At 35.0% G+C, this 19,218-nt stretch overlaps 3 protein-coding genes across 9 annotated transcripts; 1 reads left to right on the top strand and 2 right to left on the bottom strand.

Moving 5' to 3' along the window:
- Positions 1 to 150: 150 nt before the first annotated feature.
- On the bottom strand, positions 151 to 3,276 carry LOC105674888 (protein D2-like). Its single transcript, XM_012371531.2, has 5 exons — positions 3,136 to 3,276; positions 2,910 to 3,019; positions 2,464 to 2,584; positions 1,840 to 2,053; positions 151 to 1,771 (listed from the first exon to the last, which is right to left on the bottom strand). The coding sequence occupies exons 1-5, from the start codon at positions 3,152 to 3,154 to the stop codon at positions 1,633 to 1,635; spliced, it is 603 nt and encodes a 200-aa protein (XP_012226954.1). The 5' UTR covers positions 3,155 to 3,276; the 3' UTR covers positions 151 to 1,632.
- Positions 3,277 to 3,665: 389 nt separating this feature from the next.
- On the bottom strand, positions 3,666 to 5,700 carry LOC105674903 (protein D2). Of its 4 annotated transcripts, none has more exons than XM_012371569.2 (3): positions 5,394 to 5,700; positions 4,496 to 4,738; positions 3,666 to 4,355 (listed from the first exon to the last, which is right to left on the bottom strand). In XM_012371569.2, exons 1-3 carry the CDS (start codon positions 5,416 to 5,418, stop codon positions 4,003 to 4,005), a joined length of 621 nt encoding a protein of 206 aa, XP_012226992.1. In that variant the 5' UTR covers positions 5,419 to 5,700; the 3' UTR covers positions 3,666 to 4,002. The 4 variants fall into 4 exon arrangements, with proteins under 4 accessions (XP_012226992.1, XP_012226993.1, XP_012226994.1 ...); XM_012371570.2 differs by having other exon boundaries at positions 5,486 to 5,699; XM_012371571.2 differs by having other exon boundaries at positions 5,332 to 5,448.
- Positions 5,701 to 6,327: 627 nt separating this feature from the next.
- loco (locomotion defects) lies at positions 6,328 to 19,218 on the top strand. Of its 4 annotated transcripts, XM_012371565.2 has the most exons (16): positions 6,329 to 7,393; positions 7,510 to 8,124; positions 8,506 to 8,623; positions 8,924 to 9,321; positions 13,462 to 13,572; positions 13,652 to 13,876; positions 14,552 to 14,772; positions 14,859 to 15,051; positions 15,546 to 15,755; positions 16,195 to 16,468; positions 16,666 to 16,814; positions 16,903 to 16,986; positions 17,067 to 17,214; positions 17,374 to 17,465; positions 17,635 to 17,814; positions 18,183 to 19,218. In XM_012371565.2, exons 1-16 carry the CDS (start codon positions 6,752 to 6,754, stop codon positions 18,210 to 18,212), a joined length of 3,690 nt encoding a protein of 1,229 aa, XP_012226988.1. In that variant the 5' UTR covers positions 6,329 to 6,751; the 3' UTR covers positions 18,213 to 19,218. The 4 variants fall into 4 exon arrangements, with proteins under 4 accessions (XP_012226989.1, XP_012226988.1, XP_012226987.1 ...); XM_012371566.2 differs by lacking the exon at positions 18,183 to 19,218 and having other exon boundaries at positions 6,328 to 7,393; positions 17,616 to 17,757; XM_012371563.2 differs by having other exon boundaries at positions 6,331 to 7,393; positions 17,635 to 19,218.

The raw sequence follows: 19,218 nt of genomic DNA, 5'->3' as shown, positions 1-19,218 counted from the left end.
TAAATAGTTTAAATGAATGATGAATAAAATATGTTATAATTTTGCAAGAATGCGTTCGCATTTTGAAAAGGACATGTGTGTGTATATCAAATAGCAACTTTTTACGAAAATTACTATATAAAAATTAATATATAAATAATTAAATATGTGTCATAGTCATAGTATTTATTTTCTCTTTATATTCAATAATGGCACAAATTTGCAATACTATTCTTATAACTCCAAAAGAAAAAGTGTCAGAGTGCAAGATTTAAAATAATATTAGGTGTAGTAAAAAGTAATCCATTATTTTTCCAATAGATGGCTATAGTAATCCGCTATAGTATCTCGCGTTGTATAAGTGCGATCGGGTCACGCTTTATGGCGTTAGAAAGATAAGATTTCGAACTAAAAAAACTTCTAAGACAGTTTTGTGATTGCTTGACTCAGTATTGTTTGAGCGCACGTCAAGGATGGACACCAGCAAAGAGAAAATACGTCATATTTTACAGTTTTTCTTCGATAAAGGTGAAAACGCAAGCCAGGCGGCTAAAAATGTGAATAATGTTTATGGTCCTGATACTGTAACAGCCAATCACGCGCAATTTTGGTTTCGTCGATTCCGTTTCGGTAATTTTGATGTCAAAGATGCACCACGCCCTGGAAGGCCAATTGTCGAAAATGTTGATAAAATAATGGAAATCGTCGAGTCCGACCGTCATGTAAGCACTGTTTCGATTGCCCAGAAGCTAAACATTGCACAAAAAACCGTTTGGAACCACTTAAATAAGGCTGGATTCCAAAAGAAGCTCGATGTATGGGTGCCACACGAATTAACGCAAAAAAACCTCATGGACCGAATTTCCATCTGCGAATCGCTGCTGAATCGCAACAAAATCGACCCATTTCTGAAGCGGATGATTACTGGTAATGAAAAGTGGATCACTTACGACAACGTCAAGCGAAAACGGTCGTGGTCAAATCGCAGTGAGCCGGCGCAAAAGGTGGCCAAGCCAGGATTGACGGCCAGGAAGGCTTTGCTGTGTGTTTGGTGGGATTGGCAAGGAATCATCTACTATGAGCTGCTCCCCTACGGCCAAACTCTTAATTCGGACCTGTACTGTCAACAATTGGACCGTCTAAAGGAAGCAATCGCCCTGAAGCGGCCAGCTTTGGCCAATAGAAGAGGAATTGTGTTCCATCAGGACAACGCCAGGCCACACACATCGATAGTGACTCGCCAAAAGCTCCGGGAGCTTGGTTGGGAGGTTCTTATGCATCCACCTTATAGTCCGGACCTGGCGCCAAGTGATTACTACCTGTTCCTGTCTATGGCGAATAATTTTGCTGGTGAAAAATTCGTTTCAAGAGAAGCTTGTGAAAATCGACTGTCCCAGTTTTTTACCAGTAGGGACGAGGGTTTCTATGAGAGAGGCATTATGAAATTACCTTCAAAATGGCAACAAGTTATCGAACAAAACGGTGCATATTTGACCTAAATCGGATCATTCTAACTATGCTAAATAAAGCCTTCAATTTAATGCAAAAATAATGGATTACTTTTTACTACACCTAATATATGAAATCTACGTATCTACTTTTACTTATTTGAAAAAAGAAAGAATTGAATCCGTATATATACGTGCGAGTTGATCAAAGATTCAAATGCTTATGATAAGCAGGTACATTGTCATCATACTCCGCCATCATAAAGTTACCAGCGATTGGACCCTCCAAATTATACTTTTCCGCAAATTTCTTTATGGAGAACCTCTTCCGCTGACTTCCGTCCCTGTAATCAGGTGAGATAAAACGTATCGGATATCCGAGCTGCGTCGTGCGTCATTCATGTTTACTCACCAAGTACTCAATCTTCTTTCGTCAAAAGTAATGGCACCCTGATTCTGTTTGTAGATGAGAAACACGTAGCGGTGCTTTCCCGTATTCTTCGGCGGGGCGGGGCCAACGTATTCCGCTAAAATTTCACCTTTAGCTATATTTTCCTCCGGTATATTGCCCACGAGCCAATGTCGAAACTCTCGATTGTAGCCTCCCCTTCTCGGCACATCGGGATCTATAATAAAATGCTTCTTCGTTTAGACGAAAGAATTTTCATACATTTTTCATACAAAAAATATGCATAAAAAACGTCCAAAGATTGTACTAATATATTTCATGTTTTTGCAGATTGCATTAATGTAAACCGCAACTTGATAATTAAGATGCCGGTAAAGTCTGTGCGTGTCGTCAAATAGCGGCGGTGGAAAGAGAAAACTGGTTACCGAGACGGTGAAAGTTGAACTCGTCGAGGATAGCGCGTCTTTATGCGCACCCAACTACCTCACGATTTGCATAGCGAAACCATTACCGTGAGAAAACAAAGCAATCTTATTTCGAGCTACTTTTTATAAATATGTTCTTGCAAAAATGTAAACATTTTTAGAAATGTTTACATTTCATTAATTCGAGTGGTTCAAGGCTTACCCGTCATAACAAGTGTATATAAAACTCCACCCTCGTGTTTGTAATGTATTTCAGGAATCTCGTGAGCTTCGGTTGGCGTCAGCTCCGTTCCCAAATCGATTACTTTATCACCATATTTTACCTACGCATATATCTTTTATATAAACAGTGCCACAAAGCATATTACACAGTATAACAGAAGAACTTATATTGGTATATAAATATTGATGAGTTTGTATGCATATTTATAAGAAAATTTTGCAGATAATTAAGTTTCTTTCTTAGAATAAACGTTACATATCAAGCTTAGCATTTAACAATCAGCAATCTTTTCTAACTATCAAAGATCTGGAAGAAGTTTAATGCCAAAATTGGAAATCTATAATTTGATTCCGTATCTTTGTATATCCGAAGAATTTAGATTTAAATTCTTGCTATTTAAACTTAGATGCGTACTAAATACATACCTCGATTTTTTCGATTGGTGCTTTGTCTATAATGTCAGGCTCGATCTTTGCCTTCTTAAAGTCCGATTCGACATCGCCTAATGACACGCCGATTGCACAGAGAAGGATTCCTGAAAATAATTAGTGTGAACAAAATCAGGAATAATACTTTACTAGATATGAAATGTCAAATTGATACTCATTAATGTGATATTTTTCTATAAAGTAGAGCAAAACCAAGACAAACCTGATATTAAATGCTTCATTCTTAGCACAACTGCTCTCACCAAACTGCAACAGTAGTATTGACGAGACTCGAAAGAGATGAAGTTTTGTTGCTAAGTATATCCCCACCAACTTGTGTATCAGAAGGCCAATCTTGCCAGCCTTTCCAATACCTCCACCGATACTGTGTTGCTAACACGTAGCTTAACGTAAATGTAAAGTTTGTGGTAAAGATTCATCTCTAAAAAAATTTCTTACGTCGTAAATCATACACTTATGCAATTGATACAATATTTTTATATAGCTGTTCAGCGCAAGTAGAGCTTACTGCGAAGTTCAAACATGAAAATATTTTCTTCGTAGTAAAATTAGAACTACTTTTTATAATGCTTAATAGCATGTAAGATTTCAATTTCTATCGCTTAAAATTTGCAATTTTTTTCTTAACATCTTCCTTGTTTTCTCCAATTGTATTTTTGTTATAACTTGCATTCGTAATATTATATACATAGAATAATCAAGGATTTAAAATAAAAATGACATATATATATATATATATACTGATAGATTTTTATTTAATATAATAATAGACAAAAAAAACTAAATATGTCATTAATATGAATCTATTTAAAATATATTCATATTTTTTTATATTCTATTATTATATCTATTATTATGCAACTTGTACATAGTGTATTAAAAGTTGCGCGTTTCTTTGTGTATGTTTTTGTAGATAAATTGTTTAAAAAATAAGATCTATGATCTAAGACCTATGACTTTAATTTTAAAAAACAAACTATATTTTGAAAAGCATTTTAAAATACATTTTATTCAAGAAATAGTTGGACATACATCAGTGTATGTGTATCATTATATGTATTATATAAATTTAACCTTTGAGCTGTTCATAGAGCTTTGGTACGTAATCGTCATATTCTGCCTGATACATGTTACCAGCAATTGGATCGCCAAGCTTGTATTTAGCGGCAAAGTTTCTGATGGAAAACTTGCCACGATTATCGCCACTCCGATTGGTCAATCGTTTCTCAGTAAAATTGATCTTGTCAGGTTGTTCGTACACCAAGAATACGTATCGATGGAGACCCGTCTTTTCTGGAGGTCCAGAACCAATGTATGCGGATAAAACCTCTCCTTTGGACACATCTGTTCCAGGAATATTGCCCACCAGCCAGTGATGCCATTCACGGAATTTAGGCTCTTTTCTGCTCGGAGCATCAGGATCTGTTTAAATAAAAATGTATATAGAAAATTATATTTTATATTTAGTTACATTTATTATAGTTTATATAAAAAGAACATTTAAAGAAAATAACAAACTAAATTTTTACAGATTTCAATGCATGTATGTGAGAATGGCTTACCAGTCATGCACAAAGTATAAAATTTATTGTCCTTTCCACTCCACTTCACATTAGGCTCATCCTTGACTTGAGTTGGAGTGAGCTCCTTGCCAATTTCAACAGTGATGTTGTCTGGATAGGTCACATTTAGCACACTTTCAGGTACTTTGTCCACCACGTCTGGTATAACGCCGTGTTTTTTCAAATCCTGAGCCATGGATGACAGTAGACGTGTTCCAACTTGAGATAGCGTTGATGTAATTCCTGTATGCAAGGTTAGAATCTATACATTAATTCACTGGCCTTACTATAAATGTAAAAAATTAAATAATAAATTTCAATGATGTAATATTTGTGTGTGATGGCATAATGGATTATATATACACACTGTCAATGTATGTAAATTCTTTGCAACATTTTAAATTATGATTTTATAAATTATGCATGTATGTATATACATATATATATATATATATATATATATATATATATATATATATATATATATATATATATATATATACACACACACACACACACAAGTACCGAAATAAAAGATTATAGAAAAAACCTATATATAATAGGATTCATTATGCTGCCAAACATATTTTTGTTAAAGAATGAGAAAATCGAGTCATTATGCTGATTAAATGAAAAGCTAGATAAAGCAATGAAGTCAACGAAATGAGAACACGAAAGCTTCCGCATTTAATACCCAAACAGAGGCTCGCAAAAAACAGCACGATTCCATGACGTAGCAACATATCGCCGAGAGAAAACTACCGTATAGCACGACAATCCACTCAACAATCTAACAATTTGCTTGCAAAATATTTCGCAACCCGCTTCAAGCTGACCTTTTAATGTCTGCAATGATGTGAGAACGATTATGAGAATATATTCTGAAAATTGTTATTACTTGCGGTAAGAAGGCACAGAGACATGACCGGTACGTACTTGTTGGTGTACAAGAATGAGAGAAAATGAGACTGGAATGTGCTAGAATCTTACCCTTCTCAACACCGCACGACCAATAACAGTATTTTGTGCAATTTAATCTCAGTAATTATCAGTAAGTATTATGCCGGTAACGTTCCAAACATTTATTCTGTTCAATGAATCATGTAAGTTGATAACAGACGGTTACACAGGACATACAAACAAACAGCGGTAGAATAGAATCGAGTCGTAAGCAATATGCCGGCTAACCGGTAAACAATAGAACATCAAGAGGAACAAACGAGGTATCTTTTATGCCTATTTTACAAAAAATTCGCTTTTCAGGTTTCGAAAATGTAAACGTTTGTTGGCATGTGCTGATTTTAATTTGTAGAAATTTAAAATAACTTTTGCAACGAAATTATAGAAAATTATTAGCTGAGATACGAACTGTATGTAGAAAGTTTTGAAAGTAATTATGTTTGCAGAAATAGAGAGTCATATTTGGATATCTGAAAAATTTTCAAGTAATTTGTGATTGAAAGACAAATTTTTAAATTATTTTTGGTTCTCTCATAAAAGGAAACAATAAATACAGAGACAATAAATGATCTAAATGCAATTTAAAATTTTTTTATTTTTTGACCGTCTACTATAAGAATTATCTTCTAGCTTTACAAAATATAATAAAATTTTATAATTTGTTTTTTCTCCTTGGGTTATATAATTATAAGATAGATTGTTGCATTCTAGATGTAACTAAAATGCAATAAATCTAAAGTTGCAGAATGTGATTGGTCGTCAGTATGGGAAATATAAATATCCAAAAGTTTCTATTGAACAGCCAATCGGTATCTCGGAAATGTCATTGATTACAACGCACTCTAGAGTATGCCTACCCATAGCCTCAAGCCATCACGAGCTAAGCATATTTCCTACAAGGTCGATCACCTTCTCTAGCCTCCTCAATCAAAGCATTCCAAAACATTTGCTCATAAAGTTCGCTAATTCGCAAAGTTCCGAGAACGATCAACGTAAAGTAGCATCTGTTTGTCATTTCTGGTTTGCACAAGATTTTTATCAATTTTCAGCCAACGGATATCAGGATTGGCGCGACCTACGAATGATCGAAGAGAAAGTGGGCGTACCAAAGACTTATTCGGAAACTAATTCTCGATTGACAACCCGTCCTGGCGAAATGTCACGCGGAGAATGCACATTGTAAGCGCGTGAAGTGTGAATTATGGAGCCGGGAAATCGCTGCGAGAGATATTCGGCAAAGGTGGTAAACGTGCGCACCGTCTCGGGGATCCCTCCTGACGTGCCCGAAACGCAAACATGCACCAAAGCAGACGGAAGAAGAAGCGAGTGAATTACGGCGTAAGAGCGGTCGAGGTGATCCGTGGCGCAAAAGGCTTTGGCTTCACGATATCGGGCCAGCAACCATGCATACTGAGCTGCATTGTGCAAGGCAGTCCGGCGGAGAGTGCCGGTCTGCGTTCCGGCGATTATCTGGTTGCTGTAAACGGCCACAATGTCAGCAAGGTGCCGCACGACGACGTGGTGCAGTTAATCGGCAACTCCGAGGGGCTGCTGCGACTGCAGATTGCCGAGAACTATTACTCGGATTCCTCAGACGAGGAAGGGTTGGCCACTGTAAGATCCAAACCCAAATATGCCCACAAGCCGCGGGCCACTAACGCGAGTGCTTTGCAGTTGCAATGCAGGGCAGCAAAGGTAGTCAGAGATTTGCAGAGTGGAGCCATGTTTCATGCGACTGGTGGTGCGACTTCTGAAAGTAAAGATCAGTACAATTACTCTGGCTTGCATTATCGTTGGAATATGACAAGTCCGCTTCCACCACCGCCGCCTCCGGTATCTCATAAGCGTGATTCTGAAAAGATAGTACATAGAACAGTTGTAGGCTATCTTGGTACTATCGATATACCGAATCAGTTGCATCCATCGAGTATGATGCAGGTATGCTTCAAACGCTAACTTTTTATTCATGATTAAATCAATTTCACACGGTTGTAAATTAAATTTATATTTGGAATAAAGGCAAAATATAATTAATATTGTATTTATTGTTGCAGGTTTTAAGAAAATGCATTAAGAGACTAAAGGCAGAGAAGCGAAATCCTACTACCGTTCTTCTCACCATTCATGTTGCCAATATTAAACTTACCAATTCGGAGAATCGTATTATTGCTGAATATCCTTCGTATAGGATAATATTTTGTAATTCCTTTTCCGAACAAGATAAGCAGTATTTTGGAATTTTAACTAAATCCATGAAGAACACGGACGACATTGTCTCCAATTCGTGTCATGTTTTCACTATTTATTATAAGTTAATCGATCACGAGGTGCATTCCAGTGCATGTAATGTGTTTGGATTTACGTGTACAAAATCGTCAGAATTGAACGTTTGTCAAGAATTCCCTGATAGTTGTACAAGCCTTATTGGTGCCATACAGACATTGTATATATCCGATTGTGCAAATGGAGAAACGAATCCGTACAACGAAGCACGCATACGTCTAGAGACTGCTTCTCCCCAGCCAAGCAACATCAGCACATCGACTGCTCATTCGAGCAACAGTGATTCTGGAATTGGTTTTAAAGACGACTACGGCAGCTGTTCCGGCAAAAATACAGCAAATGATTGTGGACGAAGAAGACAATCCGCTTCTCATATGCAATATAGGGTACTGTCTTTAAATTATTATTGTTATATCAAATTTTAAATTATTACAATACATTGAAGGAGATAAACTTTAAAGATGGTTTTTAAAAATTTTTTAATAAATTACACAAATGTAAATTCTGATTAGGGATAAATTCTATATATAATTAATAAATGCACACAATGGGCAATATTTATATTTTTAAATTATTAAAATTGATTAAGGGAGGTAAGCTTTTAAATAATAGAAATTTTTAAAATAAATTAATAATTGATTTGACGTTTTATTATATTATTTAAATCACATTTAATTAAATATATGAGATATATTAATAGCAGCTTGTCACTTAGTTTAATATGACGTTTATATTCTAGCTCTTTCTAACATATTCTTTGTTTGCAGAATGTAAACGCACGATCATCCAGAGAACCTGTCAATGAGGCTGCAGGACACCGATTGGCAGTTCGTGCAACATCGGAAGCTAGATGGAATAAGGAATTTAAATTTGATCCTTCTAAAGGTAACACGACACAATACTTGGAAACAAGATGCGGCGATCGTAGTTATTTTCCAGCAAAAAACACGTCGATTTCTACAGTAGTTTTCATAATTCAAACTTATATTTAAAATTATTTTAAGTACCAAAATTATTTTAAATTTATAACATTTCAAAAATTAAAGCAAAGAATTTTTTATTTAAATTTTATAAAACGAAGCGTCTTAAAAGGATAATATTGAAAAGCGACCCGCGTTGCGATGCGCTTCGCATCTTGCATACTTTTGGACCGAAGTGGGGAAGTACGAAATATCCTTTTCACAGAGATGCGACACACGGCGGGGAGTGGGGAGAGCACAACCACCACCTGCGCCGTAACATCTGCCTCTGCTATGGCGACACGCAGCGCGTTGGCCAGTATGTCCGTTGGTTCGCTCGCATCCGTTTGCACCACGGCGTTGCTTGACGGCATCGAGGACGCCGCGGAATCATCGAAAACGCCGGAAAAGCTGAAGCGTCTCATGGACACTACAAATAAACTCAGCCCGAAAGTGTACTGTGGCCAGGTGACCAAATCGCTCGTGCACAGTTTGGAGGATATCAATTCCAGCATGGATTACGCGAGATCGTCCTACTGTCACTCGTATTCCGGCAAGTCTGACAAGCCTCGTCCATGGGGAAGTCTGCAGGAGATACGGAACAGCGTCTCGGACAATTGCATAGTGAGATTTTTTTAATTTTATCCACTTTAATTTTCGGAAAATTTAATTTAACACTCATAAATCTTGCATATTTTTAATCTATTCTGATGAATTTTTATAAAGTTGATATATTGATAATTGCAAATTAATTTACATTGTCAGATATTTTTTAAATATTTTAATACACAATTATTAGAATTTTTTAATTCTCATATAAATTTTGATTTTTTCAACTTTGAATTGAAAATACAAGAAATATTTACGTACTTAGATATTCACGTACAATGCATTCACCTATTTTTATTTTGAATCTTATAATGTCTTTAATAATTTTAGTATTTGGTTACGAAATAGTGTTTTTTTGGAAATGATATTTTTCTGTTTATTATTACGCATTATCTAAATTATTAATTTAATCATGAATCAATCATATTTTTCGATTTCGATCATCGATTAGCAAAACACACAAGATCATTGTAGGAATCATATCATTTTTCTTTCGGGTTTAACAAGTTCTTTACTTCCAAAGCCGTGCATTGGTAATGCTAATGTCCCGTAGGACATCCCATTTGTCGTTGCGGATGATTTCCGGTTCCTCTCGTGTACTCGTTGTTCAAGCTGCGTCATCGTTTCCTGCTTCTGATTTGCGCTTATGCACGCGGGCAAAGGGTTAAATGAAACCGAAATAACCAGAAACCAGATCGACGGATCTGAAAGCGCATTCCCACGTTTTATGCCGCTTGATCTCGCACTTACATGATCTACACTTACTTTATTTGGTATATAGTGTATTCGCCGCTCTTTTAGGAAACAAATTACAACAACTCGTGCAAGATTTCGTAATCAAATCGAGTTCACGTAACGCAAATTCAGTAATGAGCAGAATGTCTTGTTGATCGGTTGATTTGATCGGAAATTTCCTCTCGTCTTTTCCGACGAATACAAAATAAAGGTATTTTAGCAAAAATCAATTGGCATTAACTGCAAATTAGTTACGTTATTTTTTTTAAACATTAAATATTTTTGCAGCTTAAAATTGAAACGAAACTACACGTAAAATAATATGGAAAAGTTGGCCAAAATATTTAAGATATTTTTTTGATAACAAAAGATTGTGATTTTTAAATTTGCATAGTAACATAATTTAGCGTGTTTAGATCGAAGAGGGTGAATTGTAAAACTTTCGCTGAAATCACGCTGGCGCATAGAGTTGAAAGTAACTTATAATAACTACGTTGCATCTAGCTGAGCCTAAAGTAACTTTAAAAAGAACGTTCCCATGAACTGAGATGCACCGCAAGTACATTTAGGTGCACGAAGAGATCTCGGTGCGATAGATGCAGGATCGGTTGCGGAGGTATCCGTGCGTTATTTAACTCTGAAGATTCTAAATAATTTATCATTATTACTGAATTATTATTTATTCTCAAGTTTTATAATACATAAAACTGACTGTCATCAATTTTATCATCAAAATATCAATACGTTGTCGTACATTTAGTGAAGATTTCAAGCATTATTTTAACAAACATATTTTAGTTATGCAAATACAAGCAAGGCTACATTAATATATCACGAAGACAATTTTTTCGTTAGTCTTTAATTTTTAAGGATGTATAAATCACATGTGAAAATATTGAGGACGGATAGTTTTATTGTTTGTTTTAAATATTTGCACAAAAATTTTTATGTGTAAATTAGATCTTATGAAAAGTCGTGTGCTGCAGCACTTATCGATATATTTGACAAAGAAAAAACATTGCCAGTCAGTTCAAACTTTTCAAATGCATTGACAAAACAAAATTTTATTATTCGGATTTACTAGAAACATTAGAACTCACATTAGCTTGCAATATTGTAACTTTTTCAGTAATCTATATCTATTTACTTGATGTTGCTGTCTAAAATGAGACATTGTTTTTAAATTTCATCGACTTTCAGTTAATATAATCAACACGTCCTTAATCATTCTTTCATAATTCTGCGATCATTTGAAGCATTCTGTAAGCACTTTACTTTCATATTTGCAAACATTTCTGATCCATTGTTTGCTTGCGCAGCGTACTTTCCGCATGCGGCCCTGCATAGATGTTAAAACGAGGTTGAGTGGAAGAGCTCGTCGGAGGAGACAGAGAGGGAAGGTCGTGACGCGGGCCCCACGGTATAGTAGTGGTAGCGTTGGGAGCGGAAAAGGCGCGGGGTGAAGCAGGGTCGACGATGAGAATGAATCAGTCGGCTGCAAAGGAAGAGAGGGACGTCAAGGCGGAAGGGGGGGGGGGAGGGAAGTGGGCCTTGTTCGAGCGTAAAATGGCCTAGCCTCGGCATCGTAACACGCCGGAGAGCGAAATGCGGTAGTAACCGTGAGGCGCGCACCGTGTGTGCGACAGCGCCAACGATGTTGTCCGTGATTACGTCGCTCGGTGCGCTCGTCGACGTCGTCGGCTTGTGATATATCGCGGCGCACGTCACGTTACGTCGTTTGTCAGGCAGCGGTGGTTGTTGGCGAGTCGCACCGTCGCACGGCGATGCCCGGCCGCTAACGCTGGGCGGAGCCCTCGTTTTATTGCACAGGCGAATTGTCCGTTCGGTTCTCGCTCTGTCATCGCCATCGGCCATTCGTTCGCGTTTCGTTCACGCCCGTTCCGAGGCGATTGTGTGCGCCGGACGGCCTGAGAGAGACTGATAAATGATACCGCCGGCGTTCCCGCTACCGTTGCCGTGAGAAACGCGCGGTACGCGAGTGTGACATGGAAGCACTGATGAAATCGGTACGTAGAACGAAGAGGACACGGATTTATTCGCGTCGCGAGTATTATTGCACGCCGAATCTCGCTGTCGCCGTGTCGGCGCTTCAATGACGCATTGTTCGGCGAATTTGGAACGGATTCGTGCTCGGGGAAAGTGTCGTCATCGAGTCGAGTTTCTAGTTATCAATATTATTCGATATGAAATAATTGTCAAAATTTAATTGAATATCATAAATTGAGGCGGAAAGAAGGAAATTTTCTTTGTTTGTAAAATTTACAAATTTTAATTTGTTCTGTATTATACATTACCTTTGAAATGCATTGAAAAGTTTACTTTAACAGTTAATAAGAAGAATAAATATTCATGTTACGATGTCCTTCTTCTATCGCATTAAATCACCCTATATCAGTCAATTAAATAATAAAGTGAGCACAGCAAAGGTCGATGTGAATATAAATCAACGTCGTGCGCGTGCATCTTAATGAATGTATGATTTTATAAACCATAGAAACAACAGGACGAAACTTTCGATCGCGAAGTGCGACAAACATGCAATTCTAATTAAATTTCTGGCTTGCCTCCATTCATTAGTTTTTTTCTCAGTGCTGACAGTGAATGCGTTGACGCGAGGCGTTTCCTTAATTATCGGTAATCACGAGCTTTCGGCTCGTGAACTCACCCAACGACTCATGTTTGTCTTCGTTTAAGCGGCATTCCACGAATTGTCAGACGCACCAACATTTTTCGTTTCTTTCTCGTTGACTGAAAAATACTATTGCAATTGTTATTTTGTTTATATATGCCATCGATGTCATTTAAATTGCTATCCTAGTTATATAATGCATATCAATTGCAAAAAAGTCGTACGTGGGAAGCCGAAATTGCGCGTTAGCTCTAGATATGGGAAGATATGGAAAAAGGAGGTGGAAAAACGGGGCATGCGAGATGAACGACGCAAGAAAGCGTTTTCTCATAGCGTTACACCTGTTGTATGTACGGCAGGTGCTGAACTCCATAGTTTTCAACTCGAAATGCATTGAAGTAGCGAAATTATTCTTGTAAATCTAACATGATTGATAAAATTGTAGTAACATGTGTGAAATTTTTAATACATTATTTAACTTACAGCAATTTTTAGACGAATCAAAAAGTAAAGAGACTTTTTTAAAAGATTTGATTGTTTTAAATTTAAAAGAAACATTTTAAAAAATCAATTTTAATAAGTATATTTTATAATATCTTGCTAATTAAGCCATAAATGAAATATTTTTCCACAGATAAATTGGAAATCCATTAAAATATTTTTCTTATTTTTATAGAACTTTGATTGGTTTTTAATAACATATTTTTCTACATAAAAGCTATATTTATTTTTATATTTTATCCTGCTAATTGAATGTCTCTTTCTTGCAGTATGGCAGTACAGAGTCCTGTGACAAAAACAATGACTGCAAAGGAGTACACACATGGGCAAATGGATTTGAAAAGTTGCTGGAGGATCCAAAGGGCTTGCAAACATTTGCTGTAAGTAGGATGCAATTCTTTTTTGCGTCTATTAAATATATGCATATTAAACAATCACTGAATGCAACTTTTATTTAAGGAGTTTCTCAAGAAGGAGTTTAGTCATGAGAATATATACTTTTGGGCTGCTTGTGAGAGATATAAAGATACTAAAGATGCTGTTATGCGCCGTCGATTAGCTTGTCAGATATATCAGCGTCATTTATCTAACACAGCCGCCGAGCCAGTAAACGTTGATAGCCATGCGGCAGGACAAATCACCCAAGAATTACTCGATGAAGCACCCGCGGATCTATTTTTGCAGGTATGTATTGTGGATTTTTATTGAAAAGTTTATCTTCTCGACTTTTTTGTGAAAAAAGTTTAAGAGGATTGCAAACATAAAATGTGGTCATTAATATTTTTGCTAAAAAAGTTTTCTACTTAAAGGTTACACATACATATTAATTTGAATCACATATACGATATAGTTAATGATCATATTAGAATTAAAATGTAATTTTTTGGTTCAGATGTATATTTTATTTATTTTTATGCTTTAGAATCTTTTGGTAGATTAGAACTTTAGAATGTATATTTTATTCATTTTTATGCCTTAGAATCTTATATCCCATCGATATTACATAAGATTCTGAGGCATAGAAGCAAATAAAATGTATATTTTAACATTCTAGATTATTTCTTTGTTTAAAATGCAAGATTTTAATGCATTGCAGTAAAGAAAATGTACATTCTGAATTTCTAACTTATCAAATATTAGGATATAAGATTCTAACGGCTAAAAATGAATAAAATGTACATTAATGTTAAAACATTTTATGCTTTAGAATCTTATAACATTTGGTGGGCCTAACATTTTCGAATTCACATTTTCTTTAATACAATACTTAATGCAATACTTAATGCACACTACTTAATGCAATACTTCGAAAATTTACATTTATATTGTTGTACATTAATCAATGTATTATTTTTGCAGGCTCAAAAACAAGTATTCAACTTAATGAAGTTTGACAGTTACCCAAGATTTTTACGATCAGAACTTTATCGTGCCTGTTTGGAAGCAGGAAACGCCATAGTTGATACAGAAGACTGTGATCTACATCTTACAAGTTCACCTAGTGTAAAATTAAAAAAAAGTCATTCTGACGCGGAAGATCGTTGTCGAAAATCGATTCTTCCCTGGAATAGAAAAAATAGGTAATTTACTTACAAATATTTCCTTAAAAAAACTGTTTAATCTATTCATACATGATACATATATTTATTTTATCGTATATTTTTAGATCTAAATCGAAAGATCGTGGTGAATCCGAATACAATAAAGTTCCCAGCCGGGGTGAAACTATATATAAAAGCTTTACAACTATTAAGAGAGAAACAGAAGGCAACAATAATGAAGATACCGTGTCGATATCCAGTAGTCGGTCATCATTAGCATCATGGGATTTGGCGTTACGGCAGTCATTTAATAAGCATGTGAGTATTTATTGGACAAACGTGATATAGATATGAAGTTATCGCATCTATTGATGAAATAATTATTGAATGTAAAAATTATGTATGCTGATTGTATGTCTCAGTTTTAATGAAATTTGCATAATTCTTTTAGTAAAATTCTTTAGTTATCTTCAGAATTATAAACGTGTGTGTTGTGTGTAAATCTATTTTGTAGTGAATGCTTATTTTTTTGTGAAACTTGCATATTTCGAAAAGTAGTTATTAATATTATTAATTACAGCAATTAGGTGAAAGAGTAATATATACGATGTATTAATCCATAAAAAAGTTAGATTTACAGATTAATTGCTGTAGGATTGTGCTATACATTTGCTTCTCTTAACATTTCGATTTTTGTTTTTTTAATAAACTTATGAATTTTAAATTTAATAAACTTATAAATTTGAAAGATTGAGGTATATCGTAAAAGTATTGTATTACCAATACAATAGCGAATGTGTGTTCACTTGTAGTCTATGTCATCTTGCGATGGACAAACAAACGAAAAGAAAGATGCTCGCAGTAAATGCACGGGATTGTGTCGGGTAATATTGCCTGATGGATCTACTACAGTAGTGACAACTAGCCAAACCGAGAGCATTAAAGATGTGGTTACCCGCCTTCTCGATAAACGAGCTCTACGATATTCTAATTATGACGTTCTGATACTAGCAACAGATGAGGTTTGTGCTGACCTTAACTAATTGCACATGTCTCAGGAAGCAGAATACAATTTATAATTATAATTTTTCACACTAGCTTGCATAAAGTAAACATTGAACGCATGTATTTTTACGTGTTATTTTATTCACATTGCATAACATGGTGAAGGAAGAGATAAAAATTATTGGTTTTTTTTATGTTGCATCTGCATGAGCATTTTAAAGAAATGCTGTATGCTTCTAATTATATATATTTATTAATTACATACATTAAACATTGTTTATAATTATTTCTGATAATACCTACATTCTTAAATTGTATAAAAACAATTGTATTAAGAAGGAATTTGTAATTGAATATATATTTAGTTTATAAAACCAGAATTCTTAAGCACAATGCACATTTGCATTAATGCAACTCGTGGAATTATATGGTGCATTATAATTTTTTTCTTTACAGATGGTAGACACGAAATATTCTTCGTCAGTATTAGCGGGTCAGGAGGTGGAGGTCGTTCTTACAAAGGTCTTAAAGGTGGAATTACCTTCGCGAAGAATAATAAGTGTTATTGCGCACAAGGGCAAAACTGTGAAAGAAGTTCTGAGACCTCTTCTAAATAAATATGGCTTCAATTTAGATTTAATTAGTATTTGGAGCGAAGGCCATTGTATTCCTATGGACATTATGGCTATTAATGCTCCGGCACGACTTATTGTAGTGGCGAATGAAGAAGGTTAGTGTCTTTACTATATAATTATAAGTTGAAATTCGTTACGGACACGTTATGAGTCCGTAATGCACAGTAAACAATTTTTTGAAACTCATATATAATTAAAATAATATGTTCAGCATTTAACGAATTATGTACAATTTTTTAACGAAATGATAAATTTATGAACTTACTAACCAAATGTTATTATTCTTATATAGATTTTCAACGAGAATTGCATACTGCCAAATATTTGGACGAAGTACCGCATGCACAGCCGACTTTGGATGAAATTACTAATAAAGTATTTGAGGAACTCTTAGTTGGGAAAAGTAGAAGTAAATATCAGTATAGCGAAGGATCATGTAAGGTAAGAAAAATAATATTTAAAATTTTTTAAATGTACAATAATTTTCTGTCGTATTTTCAATATTATTTTTGTATTGAATTACACGCAGTCTGACGATCAACGTTCGGAAGGATCTTCTATACTGTCTAGCAAATTCTTTCTGCGAGATTCGACAATTCATGGAAAGAAGAAGGTAATTCAAACTGCATGTTGTTTAAAGTAAAAAATTTTAGAAGTTGTTTATATATACATTTGTGATTTTCATGATTGAAGGCAAAATCTAAATGTTGCAATATCAGTGAGAAAGGTAATACGAACGACTGTATACACGAAGGGGCACCTGTTAAATCTCAGCCTCCACTTATCGCAAAGTGGCGTAACGGCGTGAAATTGCAACTTCCGGGCAGATTCGATGGAGACGGTGAGAGCAATCTATATATAATTCTGTTTATATAGGATATTCTTTGGATAAAATTTTAAAGGCTTTCCGTAGCAACTATGATTGTAGGGATATTTAGTGTTAAATTATATGAATTAGACATTTAAAATGTAATAATAATATAAATAATATAATTTGCAGATTTATATGAGGGGTTGAAAAGAGCGCAAAGATCGAGACTGGAGGACCAGAGGGGGACGGAAATTAACTTCGAGTTACCAGATTTTTTGAAGGTAAAATTACACATGCAAGTATATATACATATAATATTCAGTTTATTCTAACTCACCCTGGAATTTAGTAGCGGTAGAGAATTTGTGTGTGCGTGCCTAACCATAAAGTCTCATAATATCTCTATCATGTATGCGTTTCGACTCTTAAAGCTATGAAATTACTGATCAGAACAAGGAGAATGGCAAACCGTCGGGTTCTAACAAGATGCGAAGAACTCGAGTGATGTCGGCCAATTGCGAGGGTACTGCGAAGTTTTACGATTCTAGCGAAGATAAGCAAAGCTGCAGCGGATACGAATATCCCGCTCACGTAACAAACGGAGCTGTAAACGAACGATTCTCAGCCTTGGTTAGTATTACGGAGCCTTTAAGTAAGTGCCTTGACAATTCATACACTCTAGACGGCGATAGAACGTTAGTGGACGGGGATCAGACTATCATAGAGAACGGTAGTAATTCCCAACCGAACAGTCCGCACTCGGGAAGCTACGGCACGGACGTGTCACGCGCGAAATTATCGAAACCTCCGCCCTTGCCGCCGAAACCTAAAAATCTCGTCGTGAATGTAGTGAAAGGCGGATACCTTATGTCTCCCAAAACTTTGCAAAGGCCTAATCATGTGATCGAATAAGAGAAATTGAATTCCCCGAAGAGAAAAATATTTTTAATTAACATAACGTTTCTTTTGTAATATATTTCATGTGATGATACAATCAGCCGTTTGAACGACGACGATATGATACCTGAGTAAAGCTCTATACTATATTACTGAATTATTGCAAGAGATGACTTCGTTTACGTTTACTTGGACGGAGAATGTAGAAATATTGCTACCTGCATTCCTTATTATGTGTTTCTTTTTATCATATATACACATTCCGCAATTTATCCCGCAGATCTTATCCCGAAAAACGTTCTGTCCTGTCTGTGCCTTAACTCTAGAATGCTATTGTAAATTAATTATATATGTACTATTTTTTTAATAGTATATGTCAACTTTTTAAAAATATCTTTGTTCTTTTTTTTTTATTTCCAAATGCATTGTGTGTTTTGCATTTAAATTATGTTTAATCCAATTTTAATTTTTTATTTCTTGTATTTTATTTCTTGTAATTTGTCGTGCATGTTTTTAATTTGTTTTATAATTTTTATTTTGTCAATTGAAAAGCAACGATTTTATTTTCTTTTATATGTAACATTTACATATCGACAATAATGCAACGCTACTGAATGACGATGGCATTCTAGAATTAAACTAAATAATAATAAATAAATAAATATATATATATATACATGTGTATATATATTTTTTATATATTTAGAATTTTTATTGTCAAATTGTCTTGACCAGTAAAATTAGAAAAGTTTAGGTGACAACAATTTATGCGCTTATTAGGTGATTAGGAACAATTGTTTATAAAAAAAGGAAAGCTCCAATGGAGCATTGTAGACTAGAAGAAAAAAGCGATCTATTTTCAGTATTTCGAATAACTTTATTAATTAAATACATTTTTAAGAAAAAAACTATGCCTTATACAATAATTTTGATAAAATTATTGTATAGTATACGTTCAGCGAAAAAGTGCGTGCATTGCTTTATAATAATGAAGATACTCATTGTAAAGAGTAATGTAAAGCAAACTCATTACATATCGTAATGGTGGGGCGCCCATTGTGACATGCTAATATATTGTATTATATTTGATTATCTAAAGTAGACAAACTAATAAATTTTCTAAATTTTATAAAGAAA

The sequence above is a fragment of the Linepithema humile genome, chromosome 2 (assembly GCF_040581485.1).
Source record: "Linepithema humile isolate Giens D197 chromosome 2, Lhum_UNIL_v1.0, whole genome shotgun sequence".
Classification (NCBI taxonomy): Eukaryota; Metazoa; Arthropoda; class Insecta; order Hymenoptera; family Formicidae; genus Linepithema; species Linepithema humile.
This window is presented reverse-complemented; position numbering and strand designations above follow the sequence as displayed.

What these genes read in the sequence shown, in the direction of transcription:
- LOC105674888 (XM_012371531.2), bottom strand. An exon ending in CACCAATCGAAAAAATCGAG is followed by an intron (nt 2,585 to 2,909) that starts GTATGTATTTAG and finishes ATATATGCGTAG; the next exon opens with GTAAAATATGGTGATAAAGT. An exon ending in ATATACACTTGTTATGACGG is followed by an intron (nt 2,054 to 2,463) that starts GTAAGCCTTGAA and finishes ATTTTATTATAG; the next exon opens with ATCCCGATGTGCCGAGAAGG.
- LOC105674903 (XM_012371567.2), bottom strand. Translation starts at nt 5,238, where the DNA reads ATGTTGCTACGTCATGGAATCGTGCTGTTTTTTGCGAGCCTCTGTTTG. An exon ending in TTTTGCGAGCCTCTGTTTGG is followed by an intron (nt 4,739 to 5,189) that starts GTATTAAATGCG and finishes CCTTGCATACAG; the next exon opens with GAATTACATCAACGCTATCT. An exon ending in TTATACTTTGTGCATGACTG is followed by an intron (nt 4,356 to 4,495) that starts GTAAGCCATTCT and finishes TTATTTAAACAG; the next exon opens with ATCCTGATGCTCCGAGCAGA.
- loco (XM_012371563.2), top strand. Translation starts at nt 6,752, where the DNA reads ATGCACCAAAGCAGACGGAAGAAGAAGCGAGTGAATTACGGCGTAAGA. An exon ending in CCGCGGATCTATTTTTGCAG is followed by an intron (nt 13,877 to 14,551) that starts GTATGTATTGTG and finishes TTATTTTTGCAG; the next exon opens with GCTCAAAAACAAGTATTCAA. An exon ending in TGATACTAGCAACAGATGAG is followed by an intron (nt 15,756 to 16,194) that starts GTTTGTGCTGAC and finishes TTTTCTTTACAG; the next exon opens with ATGGTAGACACGAAATATTC.